General features: G+C 42.3%; 1 protein-coding gene across 2 annotated transcripts in view; it reads left to right on the top strand.

Moving 5' to 3' along the window:
• LOC141191555 (uncharacterized) overlaps positions 1-20,298 on the top strand; it is a 278,908-nt gene that overhangs the window by 171,613 nt on the left and 86,997 nt on the right. For both annotated transcript variants that reach the window (XM_073661463.1, XM_073661462.1), the window contains exon 5: positions 5,234-5,331. In XM_073661463.1, the coding sequence (XP_073517564.1) occupies positions 5,234-5,331 (98 nt within the window). The remainder of the gene's footprint in view (positions 1-5,233; positions 5,332-20,298) is intronic.

Here is a 20,298-nt window from a genome sequence, read left to right as displayed (position 1 = left end):
TTTTTTTTTTTTTTTGGTGGGGGGGGGGGGTTTCAAGTATCTGAAATATCTTCATGGGTGCTGCACTGGAAAGCCATCTTATTATGCGTAGATGTATGGTCATAAAGCCACACATATCACTGAATATGGACACAAGATTGTGAGTTAAAACAAATTTATTCGTTAAGAAGGTTTTATCAGTTTTGACAATAATAACTTTTCTCGAAATTCTTCTTTTATTGGGCATCAGATCTTCTCTGCTGGTCAGGCTGCTCAACACCAGCACAGGAGTATTGCCAGTGCACGGCACCTTCAGGACTCATGAAGTAGTCAGCGAAGGTTTCTCGCACCCTGGCACCAGAGTTGGATGGCCTTTCCGGTGCCAAGTTGACCACTGGAATTAATTCAGACAGCTGTGACTCCTCATCTTGCTCAGTGCTGTACTCACGAGCATAGTTGTGGAGTACACAGCATGCCTTAATTACAGTGTCAACCGTCTCCGTATCCAACTGGATGGCAGTATGAAAGATCCTCCACTGACTACACATGATTCCGAAGGTGCATTCCACATATCTGCGTGCACGACTCAGCCGATAATTGAAAATCCTCCGCCGGGCATTCAGTGCCCTTCGTGGGTATGGGCGCAGCAGGTTGTTCATTAAGGGAAATGCCTCATCCGATACCATCACAAAGGGAACTGGATCTGTGGAACCTGGCAAAGGTCTTGGGGCTGGGAGCGTTCCGCCATCTTGAAGAATTTGCAGACCAATCTGTGATGATGGCAACACCCGAGAGTCCCCAGTGCTACCATAAGCGCCAACGTCGATGGCAACAAATTTGTAATTTGCATCAGCCACCGCCATCAGGACCACAGAAAAATACTTCTTATAATTAAAAAAAAGTGAGCCTGATCGTGGTGGCTGCTGAACTCTCACATGTTTTCCATCGACAGCACCTATACAGTTGGGGAAATTGGCCACAGTTTGAAAGCCTGCTGCGACCTGCAGCCAAGTCTCCTCGGTTGGGGAAGGCATCACGATGGGCTGCAACTTCTGCCAGATGACGGTACATGTGCACCTCACAATTTTGGAAATGGTGGATTTACCCACCCTAAATTGGAGGTGCAGTGATGTATAGCTCTCTCCTGTGGCCAAAAACCTGAAAAGGAAAAATATAAAATTAGAAAAGACACAAAAAGAAAAGAAATACAAGACAACATTATAATCCCACAATAGTAATTAGTATAGAAAAAAAAATTAGACTAAAATAGTTTGCAGCACTGAGTCTTGTAGTTTTGGTTGGACATTTGAAAGGTGTTTTTTTTTTTGTTTTTACATTTTTTTGTTAGGTAGTTCTCACATATGTAGTCACTTGTCATTGGCTGTGTTTGCCTCTATTGTTTGCTCATCTACAGGTCACACATCACTTCTATTCAGTGACCTTATCACTATCCCCTTGCTATGACCCAGCTAATCTTATGTACAGGAAAACATTATAGACACATAAGAGCCATCACCAGAGGATGACTCACCAAGGTAATCCTGAAGGGAGGGGTGGTCTGTTGGGCCCATTCATGAGTGGTGGAACTAATCATGCCAGTTTGAAAACATAAGGAGTGGATAATTGTCCACTCAAGATTTTTAATTTTCAATTTGACAATGTTGTAAGGAATACAACAAATTAAATTTTTCATGTTCCTATGTGATTATTAATAACAAAACGGACAAGTTTAGGGCTCTTTCACACGTCAATTTCTCCAGTACGAGTGGTGGCAGAGACAACAGACGTAATGATTGTTATTTCATTCTTAATTTTACATGTGGGGCCACACTACTAACCCCCTCATCATGATCCCTTATGTTGCTGATCAAAGCGCCGGCATAGAACCATGATTAAGGCAGCGGTCAGCAAGGACTTGGTGAATAGTGATAATTCTACCGCTGACTCACAGAAGTCTGTCCATGTGATCCAGGTGCAGTGCATGTAACGCACACTGTGCTATGATATTTCCAGTACTTATGGTGCTGGAGATATCTGTACGTGTGAAACCAGCCATATAGTCAGTATTCCATCAGTAATTTTAGTTAAGAGTGTGAGTCAAAACCAGGAGTGGATGATAAATGCAGAATTGGTGACGGGTTTCTATTTAATTTCTCGCATTGTTCCTCACCTGGTTTTGTATCCAACTCCACAGCAAATATACTGGGCGAATACTGAGAAAATATTTGGGGAGGTGACAGCATATGTTGATTAAGCTTTATAAAATATTAATATATACATACATGTAGACATAGATTTAAAATGTTCAACTTACCGCAAGGTGATGAGCAGCCTTTCCTCAGCAGAGATGGCCCTCCTCATTATGGTGTCTGTATAGTCGAGGTCGGGAGCAAGACCCAGCAGCCGATCAAAGGCAGCAATTGTGAGCCGACAAAATTTTTGAAATTTTTCTGGATATCTGTAAAATTCAAAAAAAATATTAGGTTCACACCGATTAAAATATATTATTTGACAAAAAAAATCATTTAAAATATAAATTAGGTACACACGGATGACGAGATCCTTTTTTCCCCATATATCTTACCTCCTTAAATCCTGGTACAGCACATTGAAGTGCCCCTTCTCCGCCCGCTCCTGCACAATAGGGTGCACCCACAGCTTTTTGGGTCTTCTCCTCGTCCTCCTAGACCGCTCCTATGGGAGAATAATAGGTTAGTGCACACTACATGCAATAAACGAAACCTTCTACTTAAATTTATCTTACCTGATCGCTGTAGTGATGCATGAGATTTATTGCAGTCGCCAGCAGAACAAACAAATATGGTTCACTGAGACGCAGGGGCTGCAGTTGTTGTGGCATCCTGAATACTTCCAAAATGGTGGAAAGGGGCTGTACTAGGAAATGACATCAAATTGTAATTTTTTTATTTTTTTTTTTCCCACTAACTTTATTTGTCTTCAAAAACGCTTCCAAAGCGCTTCAAAAAACGCATAAAAAAACGCGTGAAAAACGCATGGAAAACCGAGCCAAAAACGCACAAAAACCGCGTCAATAATACGCATGCGTTTTTCTGCCAGGGAGATGCAGAAATGGTCAGGAAATTTTCTGCTTCATTTCTGCATCGTGTGCACATACCCTAAGGGTATAATCTCCACATATATAACAAAAGAGCTCATTACTATTGCGACATTGACGCGATATTCTACAACTCATTACTTATTAAACAGTTTTGCTCCTTTATGAAATTTTCTCAAAACAGAAGAAACTCATGAAGATTACAGCGTCGTTACTGCTGTTATTATATAATGCTACCAAAGTCTGACGGTTGTGTCTGGACGTGCCTGAGAGTGCACAACTAATGCAATGCATGATTGGACAGGACTTAGTGCTGTATATTATAATAAAGAGAGTCCATATTATGAATTTTTATTGGTTATTTCTACAAAAAATACGCTTCTGAAATAAAAAGTTTAATATAAGTGCCAATTTATTATGCACTGTCCTTATCATTATAATCATAAACTTAAACTATCTCGGGAATGGTACATGCTACAGAAATTCTGATTTACATTTCTGAAATCAGCTCCTCAAAATACATAGACAACATGTTTTAAAACAGGAAACAGAAAAAAAGTTACAATTTGTTGACCAGTGTAATTTGTACAATCCTCCACCTAAGAGTGTCAGCTCAGATTGCAAATGACAGAGGGAAGGAGGGAGGCGATTAACTTCAGAGATTTTTAATATTTTCTATGACATATCCAGAAAAAAAAAACACCGTACATGGAGACATTAGCTTCAAATCACTCCTGTGTTGGTGTTCTTACAAGCAAACTTTTATACATGAGATCTAATTTGATAAAAAGATTACAGCCGGGGAAAGATGGAAAACTTTCATATAGATGACTAGTGGTGATGTAGTCAGTGAAGGACTCTGGCCAAATATGTTTCTGGAGTTATAGTAGAAGATGTCGTCCTCATCATGAAGTAGTTATTTCTCATGTCACGTGTAATGAATATCTCCTGCAGTATTGCTAATGCCTATTCCAGTGTCAGTAAATGAGACGATAATTAGCGTTATGGAAGATAAGTCTATGAGAAACTTATTCAGCTGCAGACTCCAAGGAAGAAACTGCTTGTTGTCTGTGGCCTAAAATATATAGGTTTCATTAGTACATGACAGGGTAAAAAGCAGAATGTTGTAAACTAATAAGAATACCATTGCTGCTTGGGTCCCCCACCAGTCTCTGTATTTCCTGCGCACTTGTGATTACAGCTACCGCTAATCAGTTGGCTAAGCAGTGGTCAACTTAGCCAGTGATTGGGAGCATGGAGGAGATGTCTTTTTCTGCAATTCAACTTATGTTCAAATCCATACAAGACTAGAGAATACAACATCTACACCTTCTATCTCCTGATATATTTCCCCTTATTGTGTCCAGTAATTGTATTATTACACGGAATTCTTTATGATGTTCCATCGTCTCATTGTCTTCCTATTTAGGTCACTACAATATCAGATCCTATCAGTGGACATCTTCTATATTGACAGAATTTTTGTGAATCACCCATCAAGGATGGATATGGACAGAGACAAGATGGCGGAGAGGATATTACACCTCACCCTAGAGATCCTCTTCCGGCTTACTGGAGAGGTGAGAGATTCTGATGACGTCACATTACATCATTCTTATCTATGGGAATAACAGATGGACAGAACTGGAGAGATGAGGACTCTGGAAATGTCTGTAGTGAGATTTATTAATGTGTCTCTCCATAACCAGGATTACACAGTAGTGAAGAAGACCTCTAGTGAGCGCTGTCAGGACCCTGTGTCTGAGGGATGGGGAAGACCCCTGAGCCCAATCACGAGGCCTCCATCTCACCCCCTGATACATGAGGACATCAATGACCAGAAGATCCTAGAATTCACCTACAAGATGATTGAGCTGCTGACTGGAGAGGTGACACTGCTGGGAATGCTGGGACATTATACAGTAACGCTATGGAGGGATCGGGGGGATGACGGTATCATTGTATGTGTCAGGTTCCTATAAGGTGTCAGGATGTCGCTGTCTATTTCTCCATGGAGGAGTGGGAGTATTTAGAAGGACACAAAGATCTGTACAAGGGCGTCATGATGGAGGTTCCCCAGCCCCTCACATCACCAGGTAATAGACAGGACTAAATACACACGGCCTATATTATCTGTATGTAAAGAATGAATTCAGTCCCTGTATGTGTTTCCTCCAGATCTATCCAGTAAGAGGACAACACCAGAGAGATGTCCCCGTCCTCTTCTTCCACAGGACTGTAAACAAGAAGATCCCAATGTTCCTCAGGATCATCAGGTAGATGGAGAGAAGGTGTCATGAGATCTCCCCTATGATGTGTAGACGACTGTGAAGGTCTTGTGTTCAGTCTTGTTTTATCCACCAGTATTATATGTTTTATATTTGTGTAATGAGAACGGTGGAGATGGCAGGATTAGAGCTGATCATAGATGTGACTTCTCCATCTGTTTGTGACTTTTACAATATTTGTTTCAGGGTGAAGATCTGACCCATATTAATACTACAGAGACATATGTGAGGGGTGATGAGCGGTGTAAAGAGGAGATTCCTACATATGACTACCCAGGTGAGTAGTAGCCACTAAATGCTGAGAAGTCATAGATTCTTCTCTGTCACCAGCTATGGCTGCTTTATCAGTGGTGTAGTCCGGCCATATCACAATCGTGTGATCGCCATTTTGCCACTAGAGTATAACATTCGCCTCCATATGAAAAATGTTCTAATTACTTGGGGAAATTGTGAAAGCTCTTTTCTATGGAACTTACAATCTGAAAGATCCACCTACCCCCTGGAATTAGAAGATGCTGACCGTTACCTGCCCAGGTGACAGCGTACGTAGAATATGCTGACAAGTTAGAAAATCACTTGAAGAAAAATATTATGATGGGCCGTAAGAGAAAGCGGAGGGTAATGATGCTGTTGGCTTCCTAGATCCCTGATATCTTATTGGATGAATCTACCTTTTCTTCCTTCTGTGCTGCTGAATGTGCTCATATGGTCCCTACAAGACCAGGTCCAGTCTTTCTGGCCAAACTTCACTTTTATGATCGACAGCATTAAATGTGCAGTGTGAATTTCTGTACAATAACTACAGAGTTTCCCTTTATCCTGACTTTACACTTTATTTTAAAACCAACTAACTTCAAACAGGATTGTGATAAACTATACAGAAAACATTACACCTGTGCCATGATATATCTCTAAGCTGTGCGTGGCTGATGGCTGTAATATACATTTATTCATGCCTGCAGGAGATGTGTTGGCTCCAGCCCTGGTTTCATGGATTCACTCCATGTCATAAATTCCATTATGTTTTCGATCCTAAGGAATTCAGATTACTGCACAATCTCTCCTGAAATGGGGGCACTAATACTTTCTCTACTCTTCTGGTCAGGACTCATAGTAGCTCCAATGGTCCACCATAAATGAGTCCAACTCCGGTTTAGTGTTGGAGTTCTCCCCTTATACATACGTTGTTGTTGGGGATGTAACATAGATTAAAAAAAAATATTTTTTTTCACAGGTTCCTTCGCACTCCGCAGACAGTTTTCTGTTCCTAATCAGGCCCCATTTTTCAAATCTAACGTGTGTCACTTTATGTGGTGATAACTTTGGAATTCTTCACAAAGGATAATAGGAAACAAATGGACCTTACTAATTATTTTCCAGCTTATTTATTTATTTTACTCGCTTATATACCGTCATTAATTCCACAGCGCTTTACAGACCTTATCGGCACTGTTCTCATTGGGGCTGACAATCTAAATTCCCTATCAGGATGTCTTTGGAGTGTGGGAGGAAACCGGACAACCTGGAGGAAACCCACGCAAACACAGGGAAAACATACAAACTCCTTTGTTGTCATTGGTGGGATTTGAACCCTGGACCCCAGCGCTGCAAGGCTGCAATTCTATAGTCAAAGTATTGTCTGATCTCATCAGACAGTACTCACAAAGGTGAACACCACCAAATTACAAGTAAACAATTAGGAAAGGGAAAAGGTTGTGAGTAAAAGTGAAATTCTTTACTAAATAATAATATTAAAACCTAGTAAATCATACATCCCATTAGGAATGTATAATGGATCATGATTATATAAATGGAGTCATGATCCACTAAATTACTGATAGAGTCAGATGGTGAATCAAATTATTAATAAAATGTCCAGTGTCCCTTATAATTAATGGCTGGGTTTATGCTTACAAAATGAATGCCATAGATTATATCAAGGGTGTGCTGAATTATGATAGTATCCTCAGCCAGGAGAGATTTTATTAAATAAAGGCTCAATTTGCCAGTGTGAATTCAATAGTAAAAAATTATCCTAGCCCGTTGGATACACTCCCCATATTATAAAGTGACTTCAAAAGTGTGGCCGGTCTGATAGATATAAGTGTAATGAGCCCTTGTACAGAGGTTATCAGGGCACACTATTGCCCTGTCACACAATCTGTGTAATGGATCCTTAATAATTCCACTCGCAGCTCCAGTCGTGCTGTCGGCAGTGAAATAACTCCGGCAATATAACAGACTTAGCCAGCTTAAGAGCACAAGCGGCTCAGCTATGCCACTGACAGTCTCTCTCACGCTGTCTGCACAAGAATTGATGGTCAGCAGGAGAAGCAAGCGATCCAACTAAGTCACGATCTCCTGGTTGTGCAGGAGATCCAACACGCTTTCTGCCGATTTAGATATCAGATGCGGCTAGCATATGCCACTATCGGCCTCTCCCACGCTGTCAACACGTGTGTGGGTATGATCAGCGTGAGAGACAATTTCAACTATGTCAACAGTCTGTCAGATCTAACAGAGCTGACAGCTAAAACGGGGTAAATCTGGTTTTATGCAGCACTCTATAGTGCGGTCAAATATGGCATAATACTGTCTGATGAAACTATCAGGAGTCATCCCTGACGCGCGTTTCGCCGGGGATTCCGGATTTTTCTAAGGCTGCAATGCTAACCACAGAGCCACCGTGCTGCCCATGGTGGCTCTTGATCGCACAATACCCTATATACGGTTGTACACTACTGTCTGAGCACATGGCAGGTTAAGAAGGAAAGGAGCGACATTTAGCTATTTGAAAGCAGATTTTGCTGGAATAGTTTGCAGACACAATGTATTGGGGCACTGTTCATGGTCACCTGGCAGCGCAAAAGATGGCCACCACGAACAGGTTTGGCGCTATCTCCTCTGTTTTATAGAGCCCAGGGATTGGTTGGCTCAACATTCTTTAACCCCTCTACATGGATCTGGAGTTACACAGAGACCCCCAGGCTTGGGCCACGGTGTTACCTGCTGTTCTGTGGAGTGAGATGGGAAGAAGAATAGGCAGGTAACCGGGTCAGAACCAGGAGAGCAGAGAAAATACAAAATCACACAAGAGTAGTCAGTAAACGGACCGGGGTCACAACAGGAAACAAATACACAAGCCGGGAGCTGAGCACAGAGGACTGAACCAGAGGAGAACAAGGCTGTATCTAGCAGCTTCCGGCAATATCCTTCCAGCTTTAGTAGGGTGCGGTGCTTTCCAGTTGGCTGAAGCAGAGAGCAGATTACTCCAGCTGGACAGCACACACACCTATACTGCCAGACTGGAGGGTACTACAGGTCCAAGCAACCCTAATCTTAGTGGCTGGACAGAGCCTGCGCCGCCCAGAGCTTCTGGTTCTGACGTCTCCTCCATCACCAGCGCCGTCTGCAGAATGAATATCTGTAGGTAGTGATTCACCACACCATCCTTTTGGTATGCTAACAGTTTATTTCACATATGGTGATTCAGACATAAGCGCTGACCTAAAAAGGTGCAGGGATATGCGACACATATCAATTTTAACGTTTCGACCCTGTCAGTCTTATTCGTAATGTCGCTGTGAAAAAAGAGAAACAATACATAAATGTGAAGACACATATACATATTTACATGTATACAGAAATTATATACATGAGCCTTTCATATGCTCATCATGAATGTACTTGTAATTGTGCGACAATCTTCAGCGGCTTCTAGGACATCCGTCCTGCAGGTAAGTATTGCTGATATTCTGGCCACATGGTAAGTCATTGGTAAAAAGATGGGACAATGGAAGCAAAAAGATTAATGATTAAGTGGAGGAGCAAAGGAGCCGGAGGAGGGCCAAGGAGAAGAATGATAGAGCTTAGGTGGTAAAGAAGTTGGGTATCAGGGCAGAGACATAAGGAAAATGGGTCACCAAATAGATGCATATAAAGTTATGTTAGGTATGGGGTAGAGACATATGAGGAATATAGGTCCCCACTCAGATAAGTAATAAAGCTTAATAAGTAACAGGGCAGAGACATATAGGGAGTACAGGTCCCCAAACAGATCAGTATAGAGGCATGTGGCCAGGTGGCTTGCCTGACGGCTCAAAATGTGCTGGGTGGGTACCTTTAATGGAGCTGTGAATAGGCGCTCCCGCACCTTCATCTTGTGCATCTGTCTCTTGTTGCGGTTGGAGGGTTTATGTATGTTTCCGTGATTACCGCCAGACCGTAAGTGCGTGCGCTCAAACTCTCTCCCCCCCCCCTCCCTGGAAGTTGCGTCACAGGCAGGTGATGTGGCAGGGAGAGTGGGTCTGTTGGGGCGGGCCTGTCCTCCCGTATGGCTGTGTCACATGTGTAGCATATCCATGGCGTCTGGTGAAGACTGCGCATGTGCGTTAGGCTATATGCGATAGTTCTGTTATGGTAATTTTTTTAGAGAGGATTAACGCTGGCAGGTAGGCTTATTATTCCTGCAGCAAGTGGGACAGTATCCTCACACTGTCAGGGAAAGTGAATGTACAAAGTATGCATAATGATTCACTAGCGCTGGAATAAGGCTGGAGATATACTAATGAGATAAAATATACAAATTTATTAGTATTGGTTTAAAATACATTACAAAAGTAAAATCCGGGGTGTAAAGAGGATAAAATATAGCCTGTTGGAGATACGGTCAAATGTGGAGGGTAGAGTGGTGGGATAGTAATTTTCCTCCTGTATTTCAGATAATTTGTCCGGTTGAGGTTGAGGTTAAGGTCCTGGTAGTAGTTTCTTTCCTAGTTAGAAGACAAATGGTTTAGAATGTGGTGTGAAGATAGCAGGAGTAACCGATCTTACCTGCTGGTGTTGGTGTATTTTCTCGGTGGTAGAGAAAGCTAAAATATTGAAAATTAGTTAATTCCAAAATTATGTCTACAGGTAAGGGTTTGGTGGTACCACACCTACCTGGAAGAAAAAGAGGATGTTGGTAGATAGCTTTTTAGGAAGCGAGTTACTATTGTCCAAGTGGTCTTTTTGATCCGGTGACTTAGAGAATCAAAGAAACCATATAGGTAAGGTAAAATAGGTTAGAATAAAGAACATATAATTTTATTAGGAATTGTAACTTTTAATTAAATCAATTACCTCAGGAAAGAGTCCAGGGATGACTTGGAGAGAAAAGTGCTTATTATGGCACGTTCGTGGTGTAATCCATTTTAAACTGATAAAATATACAAATGTTTTAGTATCTCATTAGTATATCTCCAGCCTTATTCCTGCGCTAGTGAATTATTATACATACTCAGTTCTGTTATGTTGTCATCATGGTGTATCGATGAGGGGCAAAAGTGAGGTTGATCTGGGTGGGGGAATAAATTTGTGCTGGTTGGGTCAATTGGTGCCGTGGATGAAGGGAATAATGGAGGGGGGGGGGGGTGTAAGGAATGTATGGAGTCCTGTATGAAACTAAATAGTGTGAGGCCATGCCCCTTGTATGTAATTAGGTTTGCTAGAATGATATATGGGAGCTGTGTGTAAGAGGGTGAGGAGAAAGGGAGAGGGGAAGGGGTGGAGACGGAGATTCGAGGGGGAAGCCATGGGAGAGGGGAAGGGGGTTTCTGGAACTCACCTGGAGAGGAGGAATAGGAGAGGTTGTAGAGCTGATCTAGTGTGTCTGAAAAAAAGATAATCAAGTTAGCCAATCTATTTCATGGTTGAGACCCTCTGTCAGTGTCTTTTGGGTGTGTATCCAGCACCACTCCTGTTGTTTAAGGAGTTTAATATGGTTACCACCTCGTCTGGGTACTTGTTCGATCACCTGGAACCTGAGTTGTGATACTGCATGCCTGGCGCTGGAGAAATGATGGGATAGTGGTAACAAGGTTTTGCCGCAATGAATCGTGGATTTATGGCTGGCAATATGGTCCCTGATGTGTTGAGTAGTTTCCCCTACGAATAGTAGACAACATGGGCATTTGATTACATACACCATAAAGTCAGATTCTCTGCAGAATGAATGAAGACCGGTATGGTGAAAGAAGCAGACGTCGCAGCAGCGGATCTCAGAGGAGATGGGACACACCATTTGCAGAAGCCCTAATATGACAAAATGGCAGAAAACCAGAGCAGTAGAAATTCTCATAAAGTGACTCCATTTTGAATATTATAACCCTCAGTGAATTAATTTATAGGAGTAGTGACTATTTTGACTGCACAGCCACTTTCCGGAAATTAGCACACATTCGATGTTGGAGCGTGAAAATTGCAAATATACTATTTTATTGCCCAACACATAGTGCCCAGATTGTGCTCCAGGGGACACACACCATAAATTAAGTGGGTTCTTCTCACTATAGTAATGCCAAATACATGGGTGATAAATGTGGTTTGGGCACACTGCAAGGCTCAGAAGTGAGGGGGAGATCTGACTTTGGGAGAGAGGATATTGCTGGATTGGTTTATGGAAGCCATGTTGATTCTCAAGAGCCTTTGAGCCACTAATAATGTGGAAACTTCTGTTTTTCCACTGACAGATGATGGACCTGAGTGGGGACTTGTTTATTTTAAGATGAGTTGAAGTTTTTATTGGTATTATTTTCACCTACATAACATTGTTTGGGGAGTTTGGATTCCATATTTGGGATCCGGAATGAACAAACAGTTGAACACCACGCTCTACTGGCTGTGAACTGTCATTGTCTTGGTAAATCATTCAATGTTTTACATAACTTGCCATTTCTACAGACACTTTAAGTAGAAATGTTCAAAAATATAAAATTCAAGGATATTTTATTCAAAAATAATTTGTTTTATTCTTTGCAGATGACTGTACCAGGAGATCAGAGGGACAGCTGACATCTTCAATTTTTAAATCAGATGATCGTGAGATAACACAAAATACAATTGAAGTGAATGCAATTACTCCAGATATACCATCATCCCTTCACAGCAAAGATTTGTCATCTGATTCTTTAAAACAGGTCCTGTCTTCTGATTCATTACCGACTACTAAGGAAAATCATTGTCACAAAAGAGGCATTAAAAAACAAACTGCTCCTAAAGCAACAAAACCATTTTCACGTTCAGAATATGGAAATAGTCTTCTCAAAACGTCTTTTCTTAAACATCAAAAAACGTACACAGCAGAGAATAGATTTTTTTGTTTCAAGCAGGGGAAATGTTTTAACCAGAAATCAGATCTTGATAGTCACCAGAGAAGTCTCACGGGGGAGAAACCATTTTCATGTTTAGAATGTGGAAAATGCTTTACAGAGAAATCAAGTTTTATCAGACATCGCAGAACTCACACAGGGGAGAAGCCTTATTCCTGTTCAGAATGTGGAAAATGTTTTACAAGGAAATCAAATATTATCGTACATCAGAGAACCCACACAGGGGAGAAGCCTTTTTCCTGTTCAGAATGTGGAAAGTGTTTTACAGGGAAATCAGATCTGAACAAACATCAGAGAACTCACACAGGGGAGAAACCATTTTCATGTTCAGAATGTGGGAAATGTTTTGCAAGTAAATCACATCATAATTCACATCAGAGAGCTCACACAGGGGAGAAGCCATTTTCATGTTCAGAATGTGGGAAATGTTTTACAGAGAAATCAAATCTTATCAAACATCAGAGAACTCACACAGGGGAGAAGCCTTTTTCATGTTCAGAATGTGGGAAACGTTTTGCAAAGAAATCAAATCTTGTCAAACATCAGAGAACTCACACAGGGGAGAAGCCATTTTCATGTTCAGAATGTGGAAAATGTTTTAACCAGAAAGCCAATCTTTATAGCCACCGGAGAACCCACACGGGAAAATGCCGCAACTACACCCAACTGGTCTCTGTATAGACTAAAAAGACCCTAGCTGCACAACTTAAAACACCACCTCAGATCTAACTTCGTAGTAAGCCATTGAGGGTTTTCTTGTACCTCCTGAGGAACCAGAGGGGAGGCCGCAACACACTGTCAACAAGTGGAAAGGAAAGTGTGAAGTAAGATACAAAAACTGTGGGTGAGAAACTAAAACACATTCATATAGGGCAAAGAAGTCAAGCTAAGGAGAATCAAAAATAAAAGGAACAAGTATAACCTCCCAGAAATCTAACTGTGGAAGAAGGAAAAGCTGCTGGAAGGGAAAACAAACAGACGGAGAGGATAGTTTCACCTTTTTGGTGAAACTTACAAAATTCATCCTCACCCACAATTACTTTGAATTTGATAACCACATATATCTACAGGAGACTGGTACAGAAATAGGAAGTATAATGGCTTAACAGTATGCAAATTCTCATGACCAAGCTTGAATGTGACTTTTTGTCCTCAGGTTACATCAGGCCTCTGGCCTACTACCGTTACATTGACAATAGTTTAATCATCTGGACATATTCTGACCAACATCTAAAGAAGTTGCTTGAACACTTTAATCAATTTCATCCCACCATCAACTTAACACTCAACTACTTCTGTACTGAAATTAACTTTTTGGACACCATCATTAAGTTACAGAACAATGAAATAGAGACGTCCATGTACCAGAAGCCAATTGACCGTCCAACATCCCCTAAATGGGTCAGTTTCCATATAAAACACATAACCTCTATTGGCTACAGCCAGGCCATCCGATAATGTTGGATATGTTCCAACCCTATGGACAGAGGCAAACACCTTGGTGGCCTCAGAAACACCTTTTTGAACCAAGGCTACCACCAAACAACAATTGAAAACCAGATTGCAAGAGCCACCAGAATATCAAGGAATCATCTACATTTCAAAACTAAACAAGAAAGCAACCGGGTGCCTCTCGTAGTCACCTAAAATCCAAATCTGGAGGTGCTAATGGGAGCTTCATGGAAATTACAACCATTATTACAAAAAGATGCCCGATTACAATCTATATTTCCAGACCCCCCTCTTCTGTGATTTAGGCAGTCCTCTCCAACAGCTACAGGAACTTTTCCCTGCAGCCAGAAAAAATGTAAAACATGTCTATTTATAATGACCACTGACGAGATAAAGATTCCCAACCCGCATCAGGACCAAAAGATCCCAGGTACTTTCAGCTGCATTACATCTAATATAGTGTACTTAATTATATGTACCAAATGTTCAGCTGGGTTTTTGTGTGTAGGGAAGACAGGGCAAAAACTTAGAACAAGGATGAATTCTCATCGCCACCCAATAAAAGAAAAAAGAATAGATCTACCTGTGGCCAAACATTTTTTATCCCTGATCACAGCATCGTGGACATGAAATTATTTGTACTAAAATGTAACTTCAAATCTCAGAGAGAGAAAAAAAATTTGGGAGTACAATCTTATGACAATCTTTGACCTACTGTTACGGGTGTATCAGAGGTGACAGATAGTCGCCCTGCAGTTGGTTGCAGGAGATCTCTATGTTTGGCATTACAGACCCCTTCTTAGAGGAGAGGCTGTCTCTAAGACCCAGCGCCTACCTCCCTCTGGCTAATTAGCTCTCTGGCCTGGGTGTATAAATAACTGGTGTGTCTAAGAGGGAGGTGCCGGCTATATCCATTTCTACTTGTGAAGGCTCAGCAAGAGCAGTACTGCGTCCTCTCTGGAGCTTGAGGCCTAGTGCGCATTTATCTGGAGTTCGTCTAAAGCAGTGTTTCCCAAACTCCAGTCTTCACGGCCCCCACAAGTTTTCAGGATTTCCATAGTGTTGCACAGATGAGAGAATTCCTGATGCCTTGATGATACTTCCATCACCTGTGTAACACTAAGGAAATCCTGAAAGCGTGACATGTGGGGACCATGAGGTGGAGTTTGTGAAACACTGGTCTAAAGCTAAGAAATCTCCCCCTGTTTGTCTACCCTTGTTGTCTATAGAGTTTAGTGAGATCGACTAGTGCTCATCTCCTCCCTTCCCTATCCTTAGCCATATGCCAGCGAAAGCCAGAGTGAGGCACGCGTGCGGCGATTGGCGAGGAGCCAATATAGGGACGGTAGTTGAGACAAGTTGACACTAGACCAGACTAGGAGGTCTCCACTTCCCCCTTTCCCTAGTTTCTGGGCTCCCTTTCCCTCTTCCCTCTGTATTCACTTAGTCTTTCCCACACCTGGTGTGACATTATAGATGGCCGAGCACGTTTTGCAAAGAAAAAAAAAGACAGAAAACTGATATTTTGCTTTTTTGTTTTTTTCTGTGTTTTTGAATGTGCACTTTTTTTTTTTTTCTTTTCTCCCTTGGTATGGGGTCAGTTGCAGAGCGGCTACTCAGGCTGTTTATGGAAGTGAATGACCTCCGCGGTGAGGTACAGCAGCAGCATCAGCGGTTACAAGTTGCCAATGGTAGGCTTGTCCAGCCTGAACCCAAGGTTGCCCTCCCTAACAGGTTTTCTGGAGGTAGGGACAAGTTTTTTGTATTCAAGGGGGCCTGCAAACTGTATTTTAAACTTCGTCCCTATTCCTCCGGAAATGAGGAACAACAGGTTGGAATTGTGATCTCTCTACTGCTGGGCGATCCTCATTCCTGAGCGTTTTCTTTTTCGCAGGACTTTTTGTCTCCTGTCTGTGGAGGGTTTTTTCGGGGCTCTGGCCCTTATCTATGATGACCCTGAGTCTAGGGAATGTCGCATTCAGCAGGGGAATCAGTCAGTGGAGACGTACAGTTCAGAATTCCGTAGATGAGCGATGGATTCCAAATGGAATGACTCAGCCCTTAAAAGTCAATTTTGTGAGGGGCTTACTGAAAGGTTGAAAGATGCCTTGGCAGTATATGAAACCCCTCAGTCCTTGGAGGCTGCCATGTCTTTGTCTATACTTCTTGAAACACGCCTTCGGGATAGACGGGTGAGACCACCTTCTCTGGGGTCTTGTTGGGGTTGTGTACCTCCTTGGGGATCGGTCTGGGGGTGATCCAGTACTGGGGGAAGTGGAGGAACCCATGCAGTTAGGGGGTGTCTCTGCATCATACATCTCCCCGCAGATTCGCAAGCAAAAAGGCATATGGTTTTTTTTGTGTGGGACAAAGACATTTTGTCGGGACCTGTCCTTCAATTCCTAAACAAAAGGAGACTCGATTAACTCTTGGTAGTCTGGAGTTGGATAAACAAAGGGTGCATTTATGGTCAAACTGCAGTTCAAGCTTTGTCCTGACAGCAGAGGTGGTGCTAGAGAGCAAAGCCGAGAAAATTTCTGTGTTTGTTGACAGTGGAGCCGGAGTCAGCATGGTGGATGCTGAGTTTGTGAAAACTCATGGTCTTGCTTGCTGTACTTTAGATAAATCTATTCCGTTTCCGCAATTGACTCGGCGCCACTTGCACAGAAAGCATTTACTCAGATTGTACATAATGTAAAACTGAGGGTGGGGTCAGTTCATTGTGAAATAATCCTGTGCTATGTCCTGGACAATCTTCCCACACCGATTTCTCTTGGGTATCCCTTGGCTTGTTAAACCCATTGGTGGATTGGCAAGCCAGAGAGATTATTGAATGGGGAGATTACTGCCATGAGAACTGTTTAGATATTTCCCTTGCTACTGTCTCTACGGAAATATAACCTGCTTTTCTGTCTGGTTTTGAGGACGTTTTTTCTGAGTTTCAGGATTTGCCTCCTCATCTTGCTTATGACTGTCCTATTAACCTGACCCCGGAAGCTAAACTACCGAAGTCCAGTCTCTATAATCTTTCTGGCCCTGAGAGACAAGCCATGAAGGAATTCATTACGGAAAGTCTGGAGAAGGGACTTATCAGACCCTCATCTTCGCCTGTGGTGGCAGGGTTCTTTGTGAAGAAAAAAGATGGCGGTCTACGTCCCTGTTTTTTAATTTTCAGGAATTAAATCAAATTACCATCCGTGATCCATACCATCTTCCTCTGATTCCTGATTTGTTCAGCCAGGTTGTGGGAGCTGTGTGGAGGTTGATGCGTCGGATGTCGGGGTTGGAGCTGTGTTGTCTCAGGGTTTGTCCCCTGGTAACTGGTGTCCATGCGCCTTCTTTTCTAAAAAATTGTCTTTGGCTGAGAAAAGTTACGACGTGGGTAATAGGGAACTTTAGACAATAAAATTAGCATTCGAGGAATGGCGACATTGGTTGGTCCCTGTTTTTTACTAGGTTCAATTTTGTTGTCACTTTTTGTCAAAAATGTCAAGGCTGATGCTTTGTCTAGGAGCTTCCCTGGTGGTGGTGACCATGAGAACCCTGCCCTGATATTACCAAAAGGGGTAGTCATTTCGGCACTTTATCCTGAACTGGAGGGTGAGGTGTTGGAGGCAAAGGGGGACGCCGCTGCCTCCTGCCCTTCAGAGAAGTTATTTGTACCATCTGATCTGCGCCGCAAAGTAATTAAGGAACATCATAACTCTTTGCTTGCTGGGCATCCAGGTGGTAAGGCAACCGTGGACCTCCTCACTCTTCGTTTTTGGTGGCCGGGGTTGAATCGGGATGTGTTTGAACACGTAGATACTTGTAGTATTTGTGCGTGTTCCAAGGTTTCGCATACCCGTCCGTCTAGTACTCTTCCTCCGCTACCTATCCTAGTAGGCCATGGACACATTTGTCCATGGATTTTATTACTGACCTACCAGTTTCTGCAGGCAAAATGGTGTTTTTGGTGGTGGTAGATAGGTTTAGCATAATGATTCACTTTGTTGCATTGCCTGCACTTGTAAATGCCAAAACATTTACTTCGGTGGTCATAGATGAGATTGGTTCGCTCATTCCACACCTCTTTTCCTGAGATACCCGGTCCGGAGTGTTCATAGGCTACTAGTACAAGGGGGGTACTGTCACGGGTGTATCAGAAGTGACAGACAGTCGCCCTGCAGTTGGTTGCAGGAGATCTCTGTTTGGCCTTACAGACATCTTCTTAGAGGAGAGGCTGTCTCTAGGACCTAGCGGCTACCTCCCTCTGGCTAATTAGCTTTCTGGCCTGGGTGTATAAATATCTGGTGTGTCTGAGAGGGAGGTGCCGGCTATATTCATTTCTACTTGTGAAGGCTTAGCAAGAGCAGTACTGCGTCATCTCTGGAGCTTGAGGCCGAGTGCCCATTTGTCTGGAGTTCGTCTAAAGCTAAGCAATCTCCCCCATGTTTGTCTATCCTTGTTTTCTATAGAGTTTAGTGAGATCGACTAGTGCTCATCTCCTCCCTTCCCTAGCCTTTGCCATACGCCAGGGAAAGCCAGGGTGAGGCACGCATGCGGCGATTGGCGAGGAGCCAATATTGTGACGGTAGTTGAGACAGGGTGACCCTAGACCAGACTAGGAGGTCTCCACTTTCCCTAGTGTCTGGGCTCCGTTTCCCTCTTCCCTCTGTGTTCACTTAGTCTTTCCCACATCTGGCGTGACACATACTCAGAGCAGCAATAAATGTATGCATATCGCATGGATTTATGTCTTTCTACATCAACTAAGGAATGTGCTCCTCAGAACATTTTGGGACCATCACAATCATGGACCAGACCACAATCACAGGACAATTAAACTTTCACACTCCTTATCTATGAACTGTGCCAATATTTACGGCCACAACTGCTTCTCCCTCTCCAATACTGATAGTTCTGCTTCATGTCACGCGTCTTATCTATTGCATTATTCCTGTGCCCTGCTGTGTATGACTATGTGGCTATTCAAATTGTGTTATAGTATGCCTGATGAAGATACCTGAGTAGTCTTGAAAGCTTGCAATTTGTTACCATCTTTTCAGTTAGCCATTAAAAGGTATCAACCACTGAGGACTCTCAAATCTTAATATTTTTCTATCTACTGGCTAACACGATACAGTGATATATATTTTTCCTAAAATTTTTGCTAAACTTGAGAAATGTGTTTTTTCTGTTCAGGAAATTTCATTCATGGGTTTCATTTTATCGGCTGATGGGTTTAAGATGGATCCAGGGAAGGTTTTTATGTTGTTATGGTTTTCATCCCCATTTTGGTGAGTTTTCTAAGATAAGTTCTGAATGTCCTGGGGTGGAGGTCGCCATATAGAAACATGGGGATGTTACTTGGGTTGAAAAAAAACCTAGGTCCATCAAGTTCACCCTTTTTCCACCAATTATAAATTTTTGTCTCTAAATTATCTATAACCCACAATGTTATATGTACTGAGGAAGTCATCCAGCCCTTTTTTTTAAATTTGGTAGTGTTTACCATTACTACCTCTTATGGTAGAGTGTTCCACAGTCTGACTGCTCTAACTGTAAAGAACCCTTTCCTGTTTGCCGAAATGGCCATTCTTCCACCTGTAATAAGTGCCCCTTAGTTCTTAGTATGGTCTATGGATGGAATAATAGAGAGGATATGATTGGCGAGCACTCTGTCACAGCTGAGGTGCAGATGTAATGGGCATGGGCTGCAATAGTTCAAATATGATTCATCGCACACAGGGAGGTGAAGATGCAAAAATTCATTATTAACATAAGAAATTAAGAAATAAAAGTATCAAACCAATCGTGGATGGCGACAATACAAGACGTTTCGGCCTATTAGTTGGCCTTAATCATTTTGGTCGCTACTGTAAAAAAGAACAGCCTTGTTTAGGTCATACCATAATTATGGCTTTCTGCATGGACATGGACAATGATCCCCTCAAAACATGAATTGTATATCTCGAATAGCAGTGGTAGTAATACTTCCTTATATCTCTTATATACTTCCACTGGAAGACCATCTGTTCCCAGTGCTTTATCGTTGGACATTGAGCTCAGTGCCCATTCTAGATCTTGTATATCAAGTGATTCATCTAATAAATTCTGAGAGTCTAAGGAAAGGACCGGAAGCTTTAGAAACATCTTCTTCCTTCCTGCATCTGCAATGTTACCTGATTCAGCAGGTCCGGAGCTGCTTTCAGCCTGTTTTGTACAGCCGGCATTGGATCTCTAATTATCGCATTCTCTGCATCTCCCAACTCCTGAAACACCAATTGCTCCTGCTGCTTAGTATGGGATTTAGCTGCTGAGATTTATTTTGGAAATATTCCTCTAAGGTCGGCCTTCATGGCTTCCCATACAT

This window comes from Phyllobates terribilis, unplaced genomic scaffold (assembly GCF_046119375.1).
Source record: "Phyllobates terribilis strain yellow unplaced genomic scaffold, ASM4611937v1 Scaffold_47__1_contigs__length_9908305, whole genome shotgun sequence".
NCBI lineage: Eukaryota > Metazoa > Chordata > Amphibia > Anura > Dendrobatidae > Phyllobates > Phyllobates terribilis.
This window is presented reverse-complemented; position numbering and strand designations above follow the sequence as displayed.